This window comes from Chelonia mydas, chromosome 7 (genome assembly GCF_015237465.2).
Source record: "Chelonia mydas isolate rCheMyd1 chromosome 7, rCheMyd1.pri.v2, whole genome shotgun sequence".
Classification (NCBI taxonomy): Eukaryota; Metazoa; Chordata; order Testudines; family Cheloniidae; genus Chelonia; species Chelonia mydas.
Window position 1 is genome coordinate 71,680,927 of NC_057853.1, and position 17,670 is coordinate 71,698,596.

General features: G+C 46.5%; 1 protein-coding gene across 3 annotated transcripts in view; it reads right to left on the reverse strand.

The window, feature by feature from the left end:
• Positions 1-17,670, reverse strand: part of LDB3 (LIM domain binding 3) — a 200,562-nt gene that overhangs the window by 126,547 nt on the left and 56,345 nt on the right. For all 3 annotated transcript variants that reach the window (XM_043552186.1, XM_043552187.1, XM_037905209.2), the window contains exon 3: positions 5,197-5,348. In XM_043552186.1, the coding sequence (XP_043408121.1) occupies positions 5,197-5,348 (152 nt within the window). The remainder of the gene's footprint in view (positions 1-5,196; positions 5,349-17,670) is intronic.

The window sequence follows — 17,670 nt, forward strand, 5'->3', positions numbered from 1 at the left end:
CTGGACTTTCTCTAATTTGTGTGCTTCTTTCCTGAAATGTAGCACCCAGAACAAGGATACAATGCTCCAGTTGAGGCCTAATCAGTGTGGAGGAGAGTGGAAGAATTACCTCGTGTCTTGCTTACAACGCTCCTGCTAATACATCCCAGAATAAAGTTCGCTTTTTTTTTAAAATAAGTGTTACACTGTTGACTCATATTTAGCTTGTGATCCACTATGACCCCCAGATGCCTTTCCACAGTATTACTTCCTGGACAGTCATTTCCCATTTTGTATGTGTGCAACTGATTGTTCCTTCCTAAATGGAGGACTTTGCCCTTGTTCTTATTGAATGTCATTCTATTTACTTCAGACCATTTCTCCAGATCATTTTGAATTTTAATCCTATGCTCCAAAGCACTTGCAACCCCTTCCCACTTGGTATCATCCACAAACTTTATAAGTGTACTCTCTATACCATTATCTAAACAACTGATGAAGATATTGAACAGAACTGGACCCAAAACGATCCTTGGGGGACCCCCACTCGATATGTGAACCATTGATAACTACTCTTTAGGAATGGTTTTCCAACCAGTTATGCATGCACCTTATAGTAGCTCCATCTAGGCTGTATTTCCCTAGTTTGTTTATGAGAAGGTCATGTGAGACAATATCAAAAGCCTTACTAAAGGCAAGATATACCACATCTACCATTTTCCTGCATCCACAAGTTTTGTTACCCTATCAAAGAAAGCTATTAGGTTGATTTGACACAATTTGTTCTTGACAAATCCATGCTGATTGTTACTTATCACCTCATTATCTTCGAGGTGTTTGCAAATTAATTGCTTAATTATCTGCTCCATTATCATTCCGGTACTGAAGTTAAGCTGATTTGTCTGTACTTCCCCGGGTTGTCCTTATATTTCCCTTTTTATAGATTGGCACTATATTTGCTCTTTTCCAGTCCTCTGGAATTTCTCCCATGAGTTTTCAAAGATAATTGCTAATGCCTCTGATATTTCCTCAGTCAGCTCCTTGAGTATTTTAGGATGTATTTCATCAGGCCCTGGCAACTTGAAGACAATCTAATTTGTCTAAGTACACCTCTACCCCGATATAATGCGACCCAATATAACGCAGGTTCGCATACAATGCAGTACAAAGCTCTGACACGCTGCTCTGAGCAACATGTTAAGGGGGCTGGGCCCGGGCTGAGGGGTTGGATAAGGGGCAAAGGGTCTTGGGGTCGGTCAGGGGCTCCCCCCCGGGTGTGGGAGGCAGGAGCTGTGGGGGGGCACTTTTGGGGGCCCCACAGTCCCAGAGTGTCCCGGAGGATTAGCGAGGGGCCAGGAGCAGCCCGCTCCTCTTCCCTAGCCCCGGCCCCAGCCGTGTCGCTCGGAGGAGAGGGCTTGGGGGAAGGGATCCCCTCCACACTCACTGGCAGCAGCGAAAGCAGAGCAGCCTGGCCCCAGCCCGCTCCACTCTACCAGCTCCCAGCCACAGCACTCCTCTTCCCGCTGGAGGTGAGTGTGGGACCTTGCCCCAACCACCCCACCCCCTCCCCCAGCGACACAGCTGGGGCCGGGGCAAGGAAAGCGGAGCAGGCTGGGGCCGCGTCGCTCTGCTTCCCACCACCAGTGAGTGCAGAGGGCGTCCTTTCCCCAACCTCCCCGCAGTCACCGGTGGTGGGAAGCGGAGCAGCCCGGCCCCAGCCCGGTCTGCTCCACTCTACCAGCTCCCAGCCACGGCGCTCCGCTTCCCACCACCGGTGAGTACAGGGGGCATCCTTCCCCCAACCTCCCCGCACTCACCGACGGCGAGAAGTGGAGCACCACGGCTGGGGCCGTGTTGCTCCACTTCCTGCCGCTGCTGGTGAGTGCCTGTTGGGGCGGGGGCTGTGGATAGGGGTGGGGAGCAATAGGGGACAGGGAGCAGAGGGGTTGGTTAGGGGACTGCGTTATATCGGGGTAGAGGTGTAATGTTTAACTTATTCTTTCCCTATTTTAGCCTCAGACCATACCTCATTTTCACTGGCATTCACTATGTTAGACATCCAGTTGACACTAAATTCATATGTGTCCGTAAATCTGCTTAGGTACCAGACTCTACTATAAAAGGTCTGCATTGGTTTCACACTCTTTGTTGATCATTTCTTTTTCTCTGAAGGGTCTAACAAGGCAGAAGGAGCCACCACCTCTCACTGATGGCCAACATCAAGAGGCAACAGAACAAAAGGAAATTTAGTGAAAAAATCATTCAGAGCAAGAGCATCTGTAAAAGGTAAAATTTTGTGAATACAGAAGCTGTTAGAATTTTTTGTGATTAATAAATGCTCACTGCAATATTAGCTCTTTCCTGTTCACAAACTGATCTTGATTAACATGAATACATTAATCTATGCAAATACATTTCAGCCTATATGGTACTCTGAAACTGTTTGCTCTGACTACTCACAGTGAGAGACGGGTCACCTGAGTCACATGATATGGGGGTTTTTTAGCTGTGAATGGATACATAATTTTTTTTTAAAAATAATAGAACAAATAGCAATAAAGTACTATTGGTTTGAGAACATCACAGTTCTATTAAGAGTTTTCAGACAAATCTATTTTATACTAAAACATCTGAAGTTTTCAGGATTTTACAAATATTTTAACAAACACTGGCAGCTGTTTGACCTGTCAAACAAGGAACAAGATGGCCACATGAATAACAGCAGAGCAAACTCACATATATGAACACAAGACTCTTTAGTCACTATCTGAGTTCAACAAATTAATAGTTTTGCATTAAATACATCCAAGATACATGGAGAACACTAAGTTGGGACATCACATACTGCTAACATTCATGTTTAACAACCATTTTCTGAGGTTTTTGTATAAAATTATTGTTTTATTACTCATGAAAATAAGATGCATTTATGTCCTTCATAACAAATTCATTAAATCGGCCAGTTTTTGTAAGAAGTTAGCGTTGTTTCGATGTCTATTCTATCCTTCTTCTGCTAAGACTTCCAACAAAGGTGCCAGCTGTGTTGGTGGGTTTGTGATACGGATACTCTTTGAAGCAATCTGAGACCATCTATTCCTTTTGCAGAAATCAAAATATTGTTACATTTCCACACTAGTGAAATAAATTTTAAAAAAAGGTTAATATTTATTGTACTTTTCACGGCTATTAAAAAGTAGAGTAAAAAGTACTGCAGATGGTTGGAAAAAAAATACATGTACACAATAATGCCAAGAAAAAGAAAAGGAAACATTGCTTTTCCTGAATGAACTTGAGGCCTAAAAAAAAACCAAGAAATTTAAACCCTCAGCAAGAAACATGAGAATCCAGTAGAAGAGAGACTTTTTTATTGGAAGGATTTCCCTCAAGGGAAAAAATAATCCAAAATCCTATTCTAAAAAGCACAAAACAAATCTGTGTGAAATCCACTCACATCCACTACAGCAGCACAATGAAACCCTTAGTGGGCAAGGGCTAGAAGTTGTACACTTGCACATGTATAGCATCGGAGAAGACCAGGTGGAAATTCACTTGTACAAATACCTAGACCCTCCTGGATCTAGTCTACAAGGGGGTAGCATTTGTTTGGGAGCCCAGGGGGCTGTGGATGAAATAAAATTAGTCTTATCAATTTATTGGCTTGGGGCTTGACCCAAAGCCCACTGACGACAATGGAAATCCATGAATTTCAGTGGGCTTTGTATCAGGCCTTTGGTCTGGCCCTTTATTAACTTTGGCTGAGTCTGCTTCCTGCGGACCTTAGAGACACACATCCACATTACATGTAGTGATGGAAATAACTCTATATGCCCCTGTACCTGATGTATTGAGATTTGGAATGAAGAGAAATTAATAAGACAGATGGACTGTAACCTTTTTCAGACTTCCTTAGGCTATTTTCATTATTAAATGTAACTCTCTCTTTTCCAGTCCACATCTGATACAACGTACCTTGTAAAGAGCAACTGACACCACATGAAAACCTAAGACATATTCTATACATTAGGAACTCTCTCCTACTGCCTTTTCTTTTCATTTACTTATTTTATGCATTAACAGGAACATCTGCTTAAAAAAGTGGAAGTTTCAGGGAATTTAGCCACTCGTCATCTATTAGAATCCCCTGCACTGCTTTGAAAACTTCAACTCAGGATCTGTGACCCTTAGCAGTTAGTCTGCTCCTGGTGATAACTGGCTCAACAGAGCCTTTGTTATGTTCTCAGCACATAACACATTGTACACATTTACGATTTACACATTGTAACCTGCCCAGTGATTGCTTCCTCTGCTTTATACAAAGTATTCCCTCCAAGATGCAATACAATGTAAGTAGCAGTTACTTTGCCTCCTATCATTACACAGCTTTAAATATTAACACAGGTATTAAGAAAGTTTTCTAATTAAATCTAATCACACTGTCAAAGAAGGTTACTGAATTTTAGAACAAGGCTCTCAAAAATGAAATATCTCTTATGCTGTGCAAGGAAGCAATGCCAGCCAGGAGGAATCAGGAGATCTATCATGTGGAGTGATTCTGCACTCTCTAGGGTAAGGAAGCTTCTTCCCCATCTCTGTGAGGGAGATTCTCCTCCCCACAATTGTACTGGCTCCCAGTCCTGTGTTCAGACCGCACCTTTCTCAGATGAAGCTAGGCTCCACCCTCACCCACAATCCTGCTGCTACCAGAAGAAAGAAGGATCAGGCCACTAGTAGCCATCAGTCAAGGGACCTGATGCAAATGTCTGGTGGGATTTTTCACCTTGTTCTTCATCTGAAGTCATAAGCCTCCATTTGAGGGGATCATTTCCACAGCAGACATTCATGATGTCAACAAACAAAATAGTTTAACACCAGCCAGGTAATAAGAAAGAACAAAATCAATTATAAGCAGAATTGCTTTGGAACAGGATGCTTTTAAAAATTTCCCAGGGGGCTAAGGAAGCATTAGCATACCTCTATATTCAATGGGATAAATTCCACCCAGGCTAGCACACTGTGAAACCCCACTGATTTCAGTAAGGTTGTACATGGTGTAAATCAGAGCAGAATTTGACCCTTCATCTTAATCTTATGTCCAAATCTTCACAGATTCTTGAAGAAAACCTAACGGACAAAACTCTGATGTTTATCACTCCCTCGGTCTGTCACTTCCCAGAACAATTCTGCGGCTCATGCAGGTATTAACTTATCTCAACATACTTTTGAAGGGTAAGGCTCAGGTTGTAGCTGGCTGATTTGATCTTGTTCTGGGCCTCTAAGTGGGTCATGCCATCTGTGTTGACTCCATCAATGGTTACCACAAGGTCCCCCTGGTTCATGTGTGATTGGGCTGCTTTGCTGCCAGGGGTGATCTGTGAGGGAGAAAAGAAAAACAGACTTTATTCTTTGTGTGAACTGGTTTCAGAGAACAAGTCCAGTCCAGAGTTATTATGGGAGGAGTTTATTCCTCACCCTCCTCGATCCCTGCAAAAAATGACACTAATGGAAGCTAGACAAACAGGGTGAAATTCATCTTCTTCAGAGGTCCAACACAAGGTCTTTATTTCACTTAAGCCCTATTTTGGGCTTAAGTGGTTCATATAACTTGTGTTGGCCCCTCTAAACAGGGACAAACTTCACCCTCAATTAAGGGAGAGTAGATCCCCCTGCATTTTCTGTATATATTGAAAATTCCCATTTAACCCAAGATGGATGTTACTCATCAGGTTCAGATAACTGTCAGTTTATTTATAAAAAGTTGTCTAAAGCAATTAAAATATTTTTAACATCAGCCTGGATTTTGCCCAAGCGAACTACACTGGTTTACACCAGCTGAAGATCTAGTCCATTATAAATACACAGTTAGATTCAAAAGTATTTCTCACCACTGAAAGGCATGTTCTACCATCTCCCTTGCATGGAGAGAGTGCAGGAAGTTCACCTATTGTGTAATAAACATCAGAATTGGATTTGTTTCTACATGTTGCTCGAAAGTGCATTTATTTTCACATCCGAAGTTGCTTTAAATTTTATGAAAAAAGAAAAGGAGTACTTGTGGCACCTTAGAGACTAACCAATTTATTTGAGCATAATCTTTCGTGAGCTACAGCTCACTTCATCGGATGCATACTGTGGAAAGTGTAGAAGATCTTACTATATACACACAAAGCATGGAAAAAATACCTCCCCCCACCCCACTCTCCTGCTGGCAATAGCTTATCTAAAGTGATCACTCTCCTTACAATGTGTATGATAATCAAGTTGGGCCATTTCCAGCACAAATCCAGGTTGTCTCACACCCCCACCCCCGCACACACAAACACACTCTCCTGCTGGTAATAGCTCTATGTAACAGAATAAATGGACACAAATCAGATGTCAAGAATTATAACATTCATAAACCAGTCGGAGAACACTTCAATCTCTCTGGTCATGCGATTACAGACATGAAAGTTGCAATTCTTCAACAAAAAAACTTCAAATCCAGACTCCAGGGAGAAACTGTTGAATTGGAATTCATTTGCAAATTGGATACAATTAACTTAGGCTTGAATAGAGACTGGGAGTGGCTAAGTCATTATGCAAGGTAACCTATTTCCCCTTGTTTTTTCTTAACCCACCCCCCCCCCCCTCCTCAGACGTTCTTGTTAAACCCTTGATTTGTGCTGGAAATGGCCCACCTTGATTATCATACACAGTGTAAGGAGAGTGGTCACTTTAGATAAGCTATTACCAGCAGGAGAGTGGGTTTGTGTGGGGGGGGGGGGGGGGTGAGAAAACCTGGATTTGTGCTGGAAATGGCCCAACTTGATTATCATACACATTGTAAGGAGAGTGATCACTTTAGATAAGCTATTGCCAGCAGGAGAGTGGGGTGGGGGGAGGTATTTTTCCATGCTTTGTGTGTATATAATAAGATCTTCTACACTTTCCACAGTATGCATCCGATGAAGTGAGCTGTAGCTCATGAAAGCTTATGCTCAAATAAATTGGTTAGTCTCTACGGTGCCACAAGTACTCCTTTTCTTTTTGCGAATACAGACTAACACGGCTGTTACTCTGAAACCTTAAATTTTAATGGTTATTTATTATTGAGTGCCTATAGGCCCCAATCAGGATCAAGCTCCACTATGCCTGGTGCAGAACATATTAATAAATTTGTTGTCACTCTTTCCCTTACCACTGAATTTTCCCAAAATCAATTTTATTGGTTTGAAATGGGAGCGGTGGAGCAGTGCCCTTTGGATGAAGGTACACACCCACAAGTGGTCAATTCCATCCATAGTTTAGGAACACTCTTGGGTTCCTCACAGACACTTAGCTCTCCTATAGCAGCATCCACAAATAAAGATTTCTACCATCTTCAGTTGGCTAGGAGATGCCATCTCATCAAGGCAGAAAATATCCTGGCCTCAGTTAGACACACCTTTGTACCTTCCATCTGGACTACAGCAATGTAATATTGCTAGGCATGAAGCCATCAGCCCTTAGGAAACTCCAACTACTACAGAATGCTGCAACACAATTCCTCAGCAACACAGGCTACCAACTGCACATCAAACCTGTCCTCTGCTCTCTACTCTGGCTTCCCATAAACTACTGAATCAAGTTCAAGGTCTTAGAGCCAGCTGTTTAAAGGTAATTAAGTGCCTAAAGATGCAGACCAGTGTACCCAGTGGGAATTTCAAAAGCACCTAGGCACCTGACTCCCATTGATTTCAATGTCAGGCCACCAGGTGCTTTTGAAAATCTCAATAGGCACCTTTCTTCATTTTTAGGAACCTAAATGACTTTAAAAATCTGTTCCTTACTCCCTGTGTTCTAGGTAATCAATGATCTGGGCACAGCATATCTTTAAAAAAAATCACCTCGAACTCCAGCATGAAGACTGTGGTTGACAACCTTACACCAGAATAGGGAACATTTTTTAGCTCCTTATCAGAGCTAGCCTTGATAGCATTACAAGAATAGCTCTGTGTACTCTGAAGAAAAAATAATAGCCAAAGATGTATTAAAGCTCCCTGCATGTGATTTAAAGGTTTCATTAATAATATAGATCCATTCCCTCTTGTACTTTTCTGTTTTCACTGAATAGGGGACCCTTTCCCCTCTCAAATTCCCAAAATATGTCAAATATAATAAGACATAAAATAGAAGGTGGGGAAAATAACTTAGAATGGAAAGGAGATCAAATAAACAGCCAGTTCAATCAGAGTCAAATAATCTAGCAGAACTCCTTTTAAATACCAGATTGAACACCGTGTCTTGAGTGATCCCTTTAACTTCTTTCTTCACTGAAAGGAAAGTACTTTCCAAGCAGTCAGACACCAAGATATGAGCTTGGCTGATAAAGGCTATTAAAAAAACCTCTAGCCATCTGTAAGACACCACTTTCCCTTGCCACAGAAAACGTGCATGCCCTTGTCATAAAAATGTTAACTGTGCTGTGCTGCTGACACCTCCACACTTCAGCCAGGTGACTCCTAGTGATCTGCACACCTGCTTGTGCTTATCAAGAAAAAAGATTCACTGCTGAACATTAAACCTCTCACTGAAAAAGCTAGCCTAACTGTGGAATTCCTACTCAACACATAAACCTCTCCACTCTGCCCTCCCACCCATCTTATGAACTAAATAAACCTAGGGAACAAAAACTTAAATAGTATGGACAAAAAGAGCTAAACACCTCAACAAAGAGGATTGAAACAGGACTGACGGGCCACATCTTCCTTTCACCCAACCCCAAATAAAGGATTACCTTTTTAAATAAGCCCTGGTATAGAAGAGGGCTATAACTGTCTTAAAATTAAAGGGCCAAATTCTCTGTTAGTGTAAATGGATTAAACACTGTTTATTTCAATGGACCTGCACTCATTTACACAAGCAGAGAATGTCTGACTCACTAACTAACTCAACCCCATCCACATGATAGGCATTCATAATACTAAAGATTCCTGAGTGGGTTTGGGTTTGCACAGTGCTCTATACAAACCTCTAATTATGACCATCACAGTCATCCGTGAGGCCACGAGCTATAGTAGGACCATATTTTAAAGGTAAGATTGCTCTTTGGGGAAGGGGTCAAAGTTGTGGCCTGTCAAGTCTTGACAGCCTCCATTTCATTTGAAAGTTTACCGCATGTTTACAAAAGTGAAGGGATTAGTAGCCATGTCCTGAGCCAAGGATAGCGAGGGCAGGTTCTGCGCAAGATTTCTCCATACAGCTCTGCAGTAGACTTTTGTGTTCCAGTCTTGAGGCCCTGCACAGCTTCGCTAATGCACTCTTCACCTGCCCTTCAATATCCCAGTTATTCTAGCCCCTTGACTCTTCTGAGCAGAGTCTGCCAATCATGTTGCATTCTCCCAAGTCATGAGGCAGCAGAGGTAAAACTGCATGATGTTCAGAGACACTTTTACTTTTTCTAATCAGTTTGTCCCATCCATATATAATCATTGTTCTTTAAATGGACTGAAGTCCATTTAAGGGATTGCACAGCACTTCCAGCACTTACTGAATCATTTTTCAAACACCCACTAAACCTATAAATATAAAAATGTAATTCAAACGAATGTATTAGATCTGTAACTCAGAACCAGCATAGCCCCCTCCACCCCAAAAATGGTTACCTATCTTTCGTAACAGTTGTTCTTCGAAATGTGCTGCGCATGTCCATTCTATTTTAGTGTTCATGAGCCCACATGCACGTGGCGCCCTCTTGAGTGCTGCGCTCATGCATCGGTGAATCAGGCGCCACCAGCCCTACGCCCTCTCAGTTCCTTCTTGCTGGCAACTCCGACAGAGGGGCAGGAGGGTGGGTAATGGAATGGACACGAGCAACACATCTCGAAGAGCAACAGTTACAAAAGGTAGGTAACAGTTTGTTCTTCAAGTGCTTGCTCGGGTTGATTCCATTCTAGGTGACTCACAAGCAATATCCCTGGAGGCGGGCTCCAAGTTCAGGGCCACGTGGCTTGCAACACTGCTCTGCCAAAGCCAGCATCGTCTCGGGCTTGCTGGGTAAGAGCATAATGAGACGTAAACTTGTAGATGGACGACCAGGTAGTGGCCCGACAGATTTCTTGGATCGGTACCTGTGCTAGGAAGGCTGCTGATGACACCTGTGCCCTAGTCGAGTGGGCAGTCACGGTTGCTGGTGGAGGCACCTTTGCCAGGTCATAGCAGTAACGGATGCAGGCCATGATCCAATCCTCTGAGCAGACACTGGGTGACTTTTCATCCTGTCCGCCACCGCAACAAACAACTGCGTTGACTTGCGAAATGGCTTAATCCTGTTGATGTAGAAGGAAAGAGCCTTCCTGAAGTCCAGGGTGTGCAATCTGTGCTCCTCTTCCGATTTATGAGGCTTCGGAAAGAAAACCAGTAAGTATATGTCACTGGTATAAAACTGTGAAACTACCTTGGGCAGGAAGGCTGGGTATGGCTGCAGCTGGATCTTGCCCTTGTAGAACACCGTATAGGCGGCTCTGAAATAAGTGCCCTGATCTCAGAGACTCTGTGGGCGGCCATTATTGCAACCAGGAAAGAAACTTTCCAGGACAGGAGGATAAGGGAGCAGGAAACTAGAAGCTCGAAGGGAAGACCCATGAGCCACAACAGCTGAGGTTCAGGTCCCAGGGAGGGACGGGATCCCTGATATGTGGGTAGAGATATTCCAGACCTTTCAAAATCTGGACCATTGTCGTGAGCAAAGACCAACCTCCCTTGGAGCAGAGGTGGAAGGCCAAAATAGCGGCCAAGTGGACTTTGATCGACGACAAGGACAAACCTTGGAGCTTGAGGTGCAGAAGATAGTCCAAGATGACCTGCAGAGAAGCCTGCTTGGCCCAGATACTCTGGCCTAAGTTCCAGCAGGTGCATCTCTTCCACTTGGCCAGGTAGGTCACTCTGGTGGAGGGCTTTGTGCTACCCAACAAGACCTGTTGGACATGGGACAAGTATTCCCGTTCTTCTGCATTCAGCCATGCAGTAGCCATGCTGTTAAGTCCAATGCCGCCAGGTTCGTGTGTAGAAGACTGCCGTGGTTCTGGGACAGCAGATCCTGCCAAAGATGTAGTTGCAGGGTATCTCTAGCACTCAACGGTCCAAGGTGACCTGTGACCAACCTGAATGGTAGGGACAAAGACAATCGAGGAAAGAACACGGTGGATCCGGGGAGCTGACTGGGGCATCGCTCTTGAGCGCACCATCAAAATGAGGGCTTCTGGCCCCTGGGATGTTTTGCCAGTCCGGGCTACGTGGGTGAGTGGGAGGAGAAAGAGACACGAGCTTTTGTCGTTGCCGTCCTATCCAGGGGTGAAAGTAGTATAGAAGACTTACCGGTCTGGGGCCTCGGGTGGCAGTGACGGGGCCTCGGGTGGAAGGGGTGGAGTTAGGGTCAGCCTCCCCCAGCTAGCCCATCCACACTGCCTGGCCTGCGCCGCCCGGGGCTCTGGCACCAATTTAAAAGGGTCCAGGGCTCCGGCCGCTTCCGTGCTTTTTAAACCGCCAGGCCTCGGGGCAGCTGCCCCTTTTACCACCCCCCGTCAGCGGTCCTGCTGGTAGGGTTCCTACTGGCAGGGCCGCCGACTGGCGGGAGGCCAAAGGAGCAGCGATGTTAAAACACTGCCATGGCAGTGCTTTAACTGCAGCTGCATACGGGCTGGCACCAGAGGCCACTTCTTACTGGTGCGCCATACCAGCCCATTTGCACCCCGGTCCTATCCCTTCTCCTCACAGACCCCTGTTGAGACTGCCAAGGCCTTGGCGGCAGCGGCTGGAACTGCTCCCTCGCTGATTGCCGCGTATGCAGACCCAGGGAGCGAAGGGTGGCCCAAGTGTCCTTTAGACTATGCAGCCGGGCATCTGTCTGCTCCACGAAGAGACCATTCCCATCAAATGGGAGGTCTTGAATTGAGGCCTGCATTTCTTGGGACAGGCAGCAGTCTGAAGCCAGGAGCTGTGCCTCATGACCACTGCCAACAGGACCACCATAACTGCCAAGTCAGCTGCGTTCCACGCCATTTGAAGGGAGCACCTTGCTGCCACAGTACCCTCCTCCACCAGGGTGCCAAACTCCTGAGCCAAGTCCTGGGATAGTACCTTGAACTTATGGAGGGAGTCCAATAAGTTAAAATTGTATCTGCCCAAGAGAGCCTGGTGGTTTGCCACCCGGAACTGAAGGCTGGCTGTTGAATAAATTTTCCTCCCCAAAAGGTACAGCCTCTTGGTCTCTTTATTTTTTGGGGTTGAACTGGTATGCCCCTACTTGTCCTTTCTGTTGGCTGCAGAGATGTCCAGTAAGTCTGGAGATAGGTGGGCATATAAGTACTTGAACCCCTTTCGCTGGGATGAAGTACTTTTTCTCAGTCCTGCTGGAGGTGGGAGGGATGGACGATGTGGTTTGCCAGAGGGCCTTAGCAATTTTCAAGATCTCATCATGCTCTGGTAGTGCAATACAGGCAGGGGTAGACACCAAGAGCACATTGAACAGGGTATCCTCCTGCTCGGCCATCTCCTCTACCTCTAGGCCCAAGTTCTCGGCCATCCATTAAAGCAGGGCTTGGTACTCTTTAAAATCATCCGGCGGGCTAGCACTCAAGGACCCCACCACCGCCTTGCCCGGGGATGAGGACGACGACGACGACTGTACCGCCGGGGGAGGCCCTGGGATATCATCTCCCATGGGAGAAGGGCGTTTCAGGGTGGGCACCTGCTCCTCTACCCCGATCTCTGAGTGCGCGTCGCACACCAAGCCCGGTGCCACCAACTGTTGCTCCGAGGCAGCAGCTGACGAATGGTGCGAAGGTGGCATCGGCATCACAAGTGTGTTCCATGCCCTCCAATAGGGCCACTACGCTGGCCACTGGCTATGTTGCCAAAGCGGCATCGCAAAGGTCAACACAGCCTCAGGTGCCCAATTGTGCCATGATGCCTTGGTGAGGGGCTGAACTCCCTCTCAATGCCAGAGGAATCCCCTTCTGGCGACCACGGTGGGGCTGTCAATGCCTGCGTTTGTCGGCTGACTGGTGCTTCAAATAGGAGGACTGGTGCCTAGGCCGGGGGGACCAGTACCGTGACGGAGATCATTCCCAGTGCGGGGGATGGGGATCTGCTCTGAGAAGATGACCAGAGGGAGGGTGAACAGTGCCAGCGATACGGTGACCGGCGCCTCCCCCTAGGAAATCCACATCAAGAGGGCGGAGACCATGATCACAGTGCCAGTGATCTTGGGCGAGCCACAGAGGACTTGGGCTGTGAAGCTGGAGATCTGCGGCATGGAGTCTGAGAGCGCTGCTTCGGCTCTGGGGATCGACGGCACTCAACTGCCCTTAGGGGGTCTGGACAGCTGGCTTGCCCTCGTAGGCAGCCTTTGCTGCTTCCTGAGGCACACGCAGTACCGTCAGCACTGGTAGAGGCTTCTGCTCTCTAGGCGCCGGGAGTGCCTGGGAAGGAGTCGGCCCCATCACAAATCTGGATCCCCTACCACTCCTGGGAGTCAGAGGCAGATCCCTTGGGAGGGAATCCCTAGTGGTCCCAATTGGGGAGGCACGCCTATGTGGCTTTGGTGTGGGTGGGCGGCGCAAATTGGGTCCTTTACCCAATACTCCATGGCCTTTCTTGCCCGGTGCTGAGGAGACATGCTTCTTGGCCTTCTTTTTGGGCACTGGAGACAGAGAGCAGTGCCAGGCGGAGCCCAGTGCCGGGGCATGCTACATACCGAGGCAGAGGTACTAGTGGTAGAGTCCGGCTGGGAAGGCTTGGAAGCTGGGCGAAGAGCAGCCTCCATAAGGAGGGACCTCAGACGGATGTCACACTCTTTCTGAGTCTGGGTTGAAAGTTTTTGCAAGTGCAACACTTGTCCTTCACATGTGACTCCCCCAAGCACTTCAGGCAGGTGCTACGGGGTCACTAAGAGGCATAGGCCTGTTGCAGTCTGAGCAGGGCTTAAACCACAGAAACCGTGGCATGCCCTGCCTGGGGTGAGATCCCCGTTGGGACTCTAACTTCACTTAAGAACTACTTAAACACTAACTATTGTAAACAAACTATTTACAAGCCCTAAGGCTCGAAATCAGAAGAGATGAAAACTGCTAGCCCTTGCTAGGCAAGGAAAAGGCGCTCTAACCGCCACGGGTGGTAAGAAAGAACTGAGAGGGCATAGGGCCAGTGGCGCCTGATACCCTGATGCATGAGTGCGGCACTCAAGAGGGTGCCACAGCCAACCCTATCGATACCGCTAAGGCAAAAATTTCCGACGGCTGCGCATGTGGGTGCGCACACACCTAGAATGGAATCAACATGAGCAAGCACTCAAAGAAGAAACACCAATTACAAACAAAAGACAAGTGGACTAGCAACTTTGCTATGAAAACTGTTCAGCTCAGTGGAGCTGAAATATATGAGATCCTAAAGGTCAGGGTTTATAACTTAAATAAAAAAATTATCTTGAAGTAAAAACCTAAAATCACTATAATTAGAAGCTAACTGGCTTCCCTGATAGACTTCCAAGTGAACCAACAATATGCAACTAGGGCCAGCACTGAGAACATTTAGTAATCACTGTGGGGCAAAGTTCCAGCATACTGATGGATACAAAGTGGAGCCAGGACTGAAGTGTCAAGGTACATTTGGGACTATTCTGTTCCTACTTTTAAAAATCCAGCAAAAAGAAATGGAAAACATGGCCCTCTCTCTACTGATGCCTTCTCTTGTTCTGAAAATTCAGTTCTGGTCTCCTGTTAATTCATTAAATTAATAAACAAAACAAAACAAAATTCAGGAAGACAAAGCCAGAAGTTCTAAGTACTATTTTTCCAGATAAAAAAATATTTAAAAAATCAGCAAAATTTTAAAAGAGTTCACCTAGAGTAGAGAGAGACCTGAATAAAAACTCGCATCTCCTCCAGACTCCACAGGTGTTTCAGATCTGAACTTAGATCCTAACGCTGCAAATGGACCCTGTCTTTACAATGGGGCTTAATTATAACTAAGGCTAAGATTTAGTCACAGGTATTTTTGGCAAAAGTCATGAACAGGTCAATAAAAAGCCTGTGTCCTGTCTATGACTTTTACCAAAAATACCCCTAACTAAATCTCTACTTCTGGGGCCCTCCTGCTCCAGTGCTGGAGGTTGACTGCCCCCAAGCTGCTGCTCCCGGGGACCATTCTCCGGACAGCCTCCGGGTGCCCCTGAGGCCGCTGCTCCAGCCATCCCGGGACTGCTGCACTTGGGCAGTCCCCAGGGCACTCCTAGGACTGCTGCTTGGGTGCTTCCTGGAGCCAGTCACACTGGCCACTGTTCCAGCAGTCCCAAGAGCCAGCTGCCCAGGGCCTCCCGAGAAGCGGCCGGTGCAGCTAGCCCCGGGGCAGCCCCCAAGACCGTTGCTCAGACACTCCCTTGTGTCACCCCCAGGACTACTGCTTGGGTGGTCCCTGGGACCAGTCACATGAGCTGCCCGAACAGCAGCTGGTGCAGCTTGATCCAGGATGGCTCCCAGGATCGCTGCTCGGGCGCTCCCTGGGGCCACCCCCAGGAACGCTGCTCAAGCGGTCCATAGGACCATCTGCACAGGCCGCTGCTTGGGCAGTCCCTGAAGCCAGCTGCCTGGGGTCTCCTGAGCAGCGGCCAGTGCTGCTGGCCCCGAGGACCGCCGGACCAGCTGGCCCCGGTTCACTCCAGCAGCAGCCCTGAAGTCAGCCGCACCAGCTGCTGCAGAAGTCATGGAGGTCGCGGAAAGTCACGGAATCCGTGACTTCCACAACCTCCATGAAAGAATCGTAGCCTTAATTATAACTCTGGTTCTTAAAGTGCCAGGCTTTGAGTCCAGCCACTGGCTCCTGTTGACCAACCAAATCTAGTTTAAGGATCTTGTTCTGACCCTTAAAACTCTGCAAAATTTGACACTGCCTAAATCTCTGCTCTTGTTTCTTATTTTATCTCATTTTGTCTCTTCATGCCACAAATAATGCCAACCTCAACTTTCCCTTAATTTCCTTCTCCAAATAGTCTGTGTCCTCTTCCCTGCTTCTCTCACTAGGCCTAGAACAATGTCCCATATCCCAGTGTGCCAGTCCAACTGCATCCAATTAAAACTTTCTTGACAACCTTTGTCAATATAACACCATCACCACAGCCATCTATATTAGTCAAAATGTTCTAAATTATCACCATTCTATGGCTCTCTCAGTGTATTCTGGTCCTGGCGGTCTTAAATTGTGAGTGCCTCAGGAAGGGAGTTAATTTTTGTCTGTATAGTCACTTGTACAAATGTCCTCATTTAGGCCCTTGTCCTGCAATGGTCTCTGCTCAGGTAGACCCCCTACAGCCATGCAGTGCACCACTGAAGTCACTGGAGCTCCACACAGACACAGGGGATCCACCCATGCAGAGTCCGCTGCAAGATTATAATATTCATCTTCTTTACAAGCCTGCCAATATTTTTAGGACAGTACAGTGGATGTGTATTAATTTATCACTTCTATTTAAGTTTGGAGGCCACCAGTGAGAGATGGTCCCCAAACAAACTTGAAAGTTTGGATTCAAATCTAGGTCCACGCTTCTATAAAAGGTAAATAAGACCCAGTGTAGTGGGGCAGTTGCCCCACTTTGGCAGACAAAGGGTTAATAGCAGCCCTTGGTGCAGCTGTGCAGAACCCAGACAATCAGAGAAGAGGAGAAAGGAAGCCAATCAGAGCCAGGCACGGCCCTATATAAAGGCTGCAACGCAGAAGAGAGACATCAGTCTCCCCTGACAAGCAAGGGAGGAGGACTGGCTCTCAGGGAGAGCACCTTAGATAGAGCAGTGCTGGGCAGGCTCAGGGGAGTGGAGGGAAAGCTCCAGCCTGATACCTGCCAGGCTGAGGCCCCTGAAAGAAAGGGCCGAGAAGGTGCAATGGCCAAAGGGGAAGTGGCCGAGGGAGCGCGAGCAGTAGAGAGCAGAGAAGGAGGGCATGACATGGCTGCAGCCAGAGAGGACCCAGAGTAGTGGGCAGACCTGAGTCTCTCCCACCCTCCCGCCCCTTACACTGTACCTGGCCGTGGAGGAGCATGACCTGATACAGATTGTGGCTTGCCCTGAGGCAAGGGGCTAGACTTTGGACCAGTCATATTGCACAGGAGATTAATGTTACAATATTAATGAGAATGCCCATATAAGCAGCTAGTCAGAGATATACACCCTTCCCCAAGGAATCCTAAAGGAATTCCCAATCCAAAAGACAGAAAATTACACACAGGATTTAGGATGTTATTGGGGTAGCCAGCAGAGAAGAGCAGTTCTAACTCTAGGATGACAGCTGGGCCAATGGGATGAAAGGATTTTTATGGATATCAATTACTCCATAGTTATGGATATCAATTACTCCATAGACTAAAGGATTTTTTCAGACTCCTCCACTTGTGCAGAGGCGGAGGCCAAGCACTAACTGGCACTATGTTGGATAAAGCTTTATGAAGCAAAGAAGTATTAGCATTATAGATGAGCTGAGGTACCTGTGAATAAGAAATCTAATAGATACAGTTACTGTTCAAGGAGCAATTCTTCCCAAAACATCTGGGATTAAAAAAAAAAAAAGAAAAGAAAAGATCCTATCTATAGTCAGAAATACTATGAAATTGGGATTGCAGCAAAGGTCTTGGAAATATGATTTATGTGATTTGATGTCAGAAACCATTATGGTTTCTGTTAAAATAAA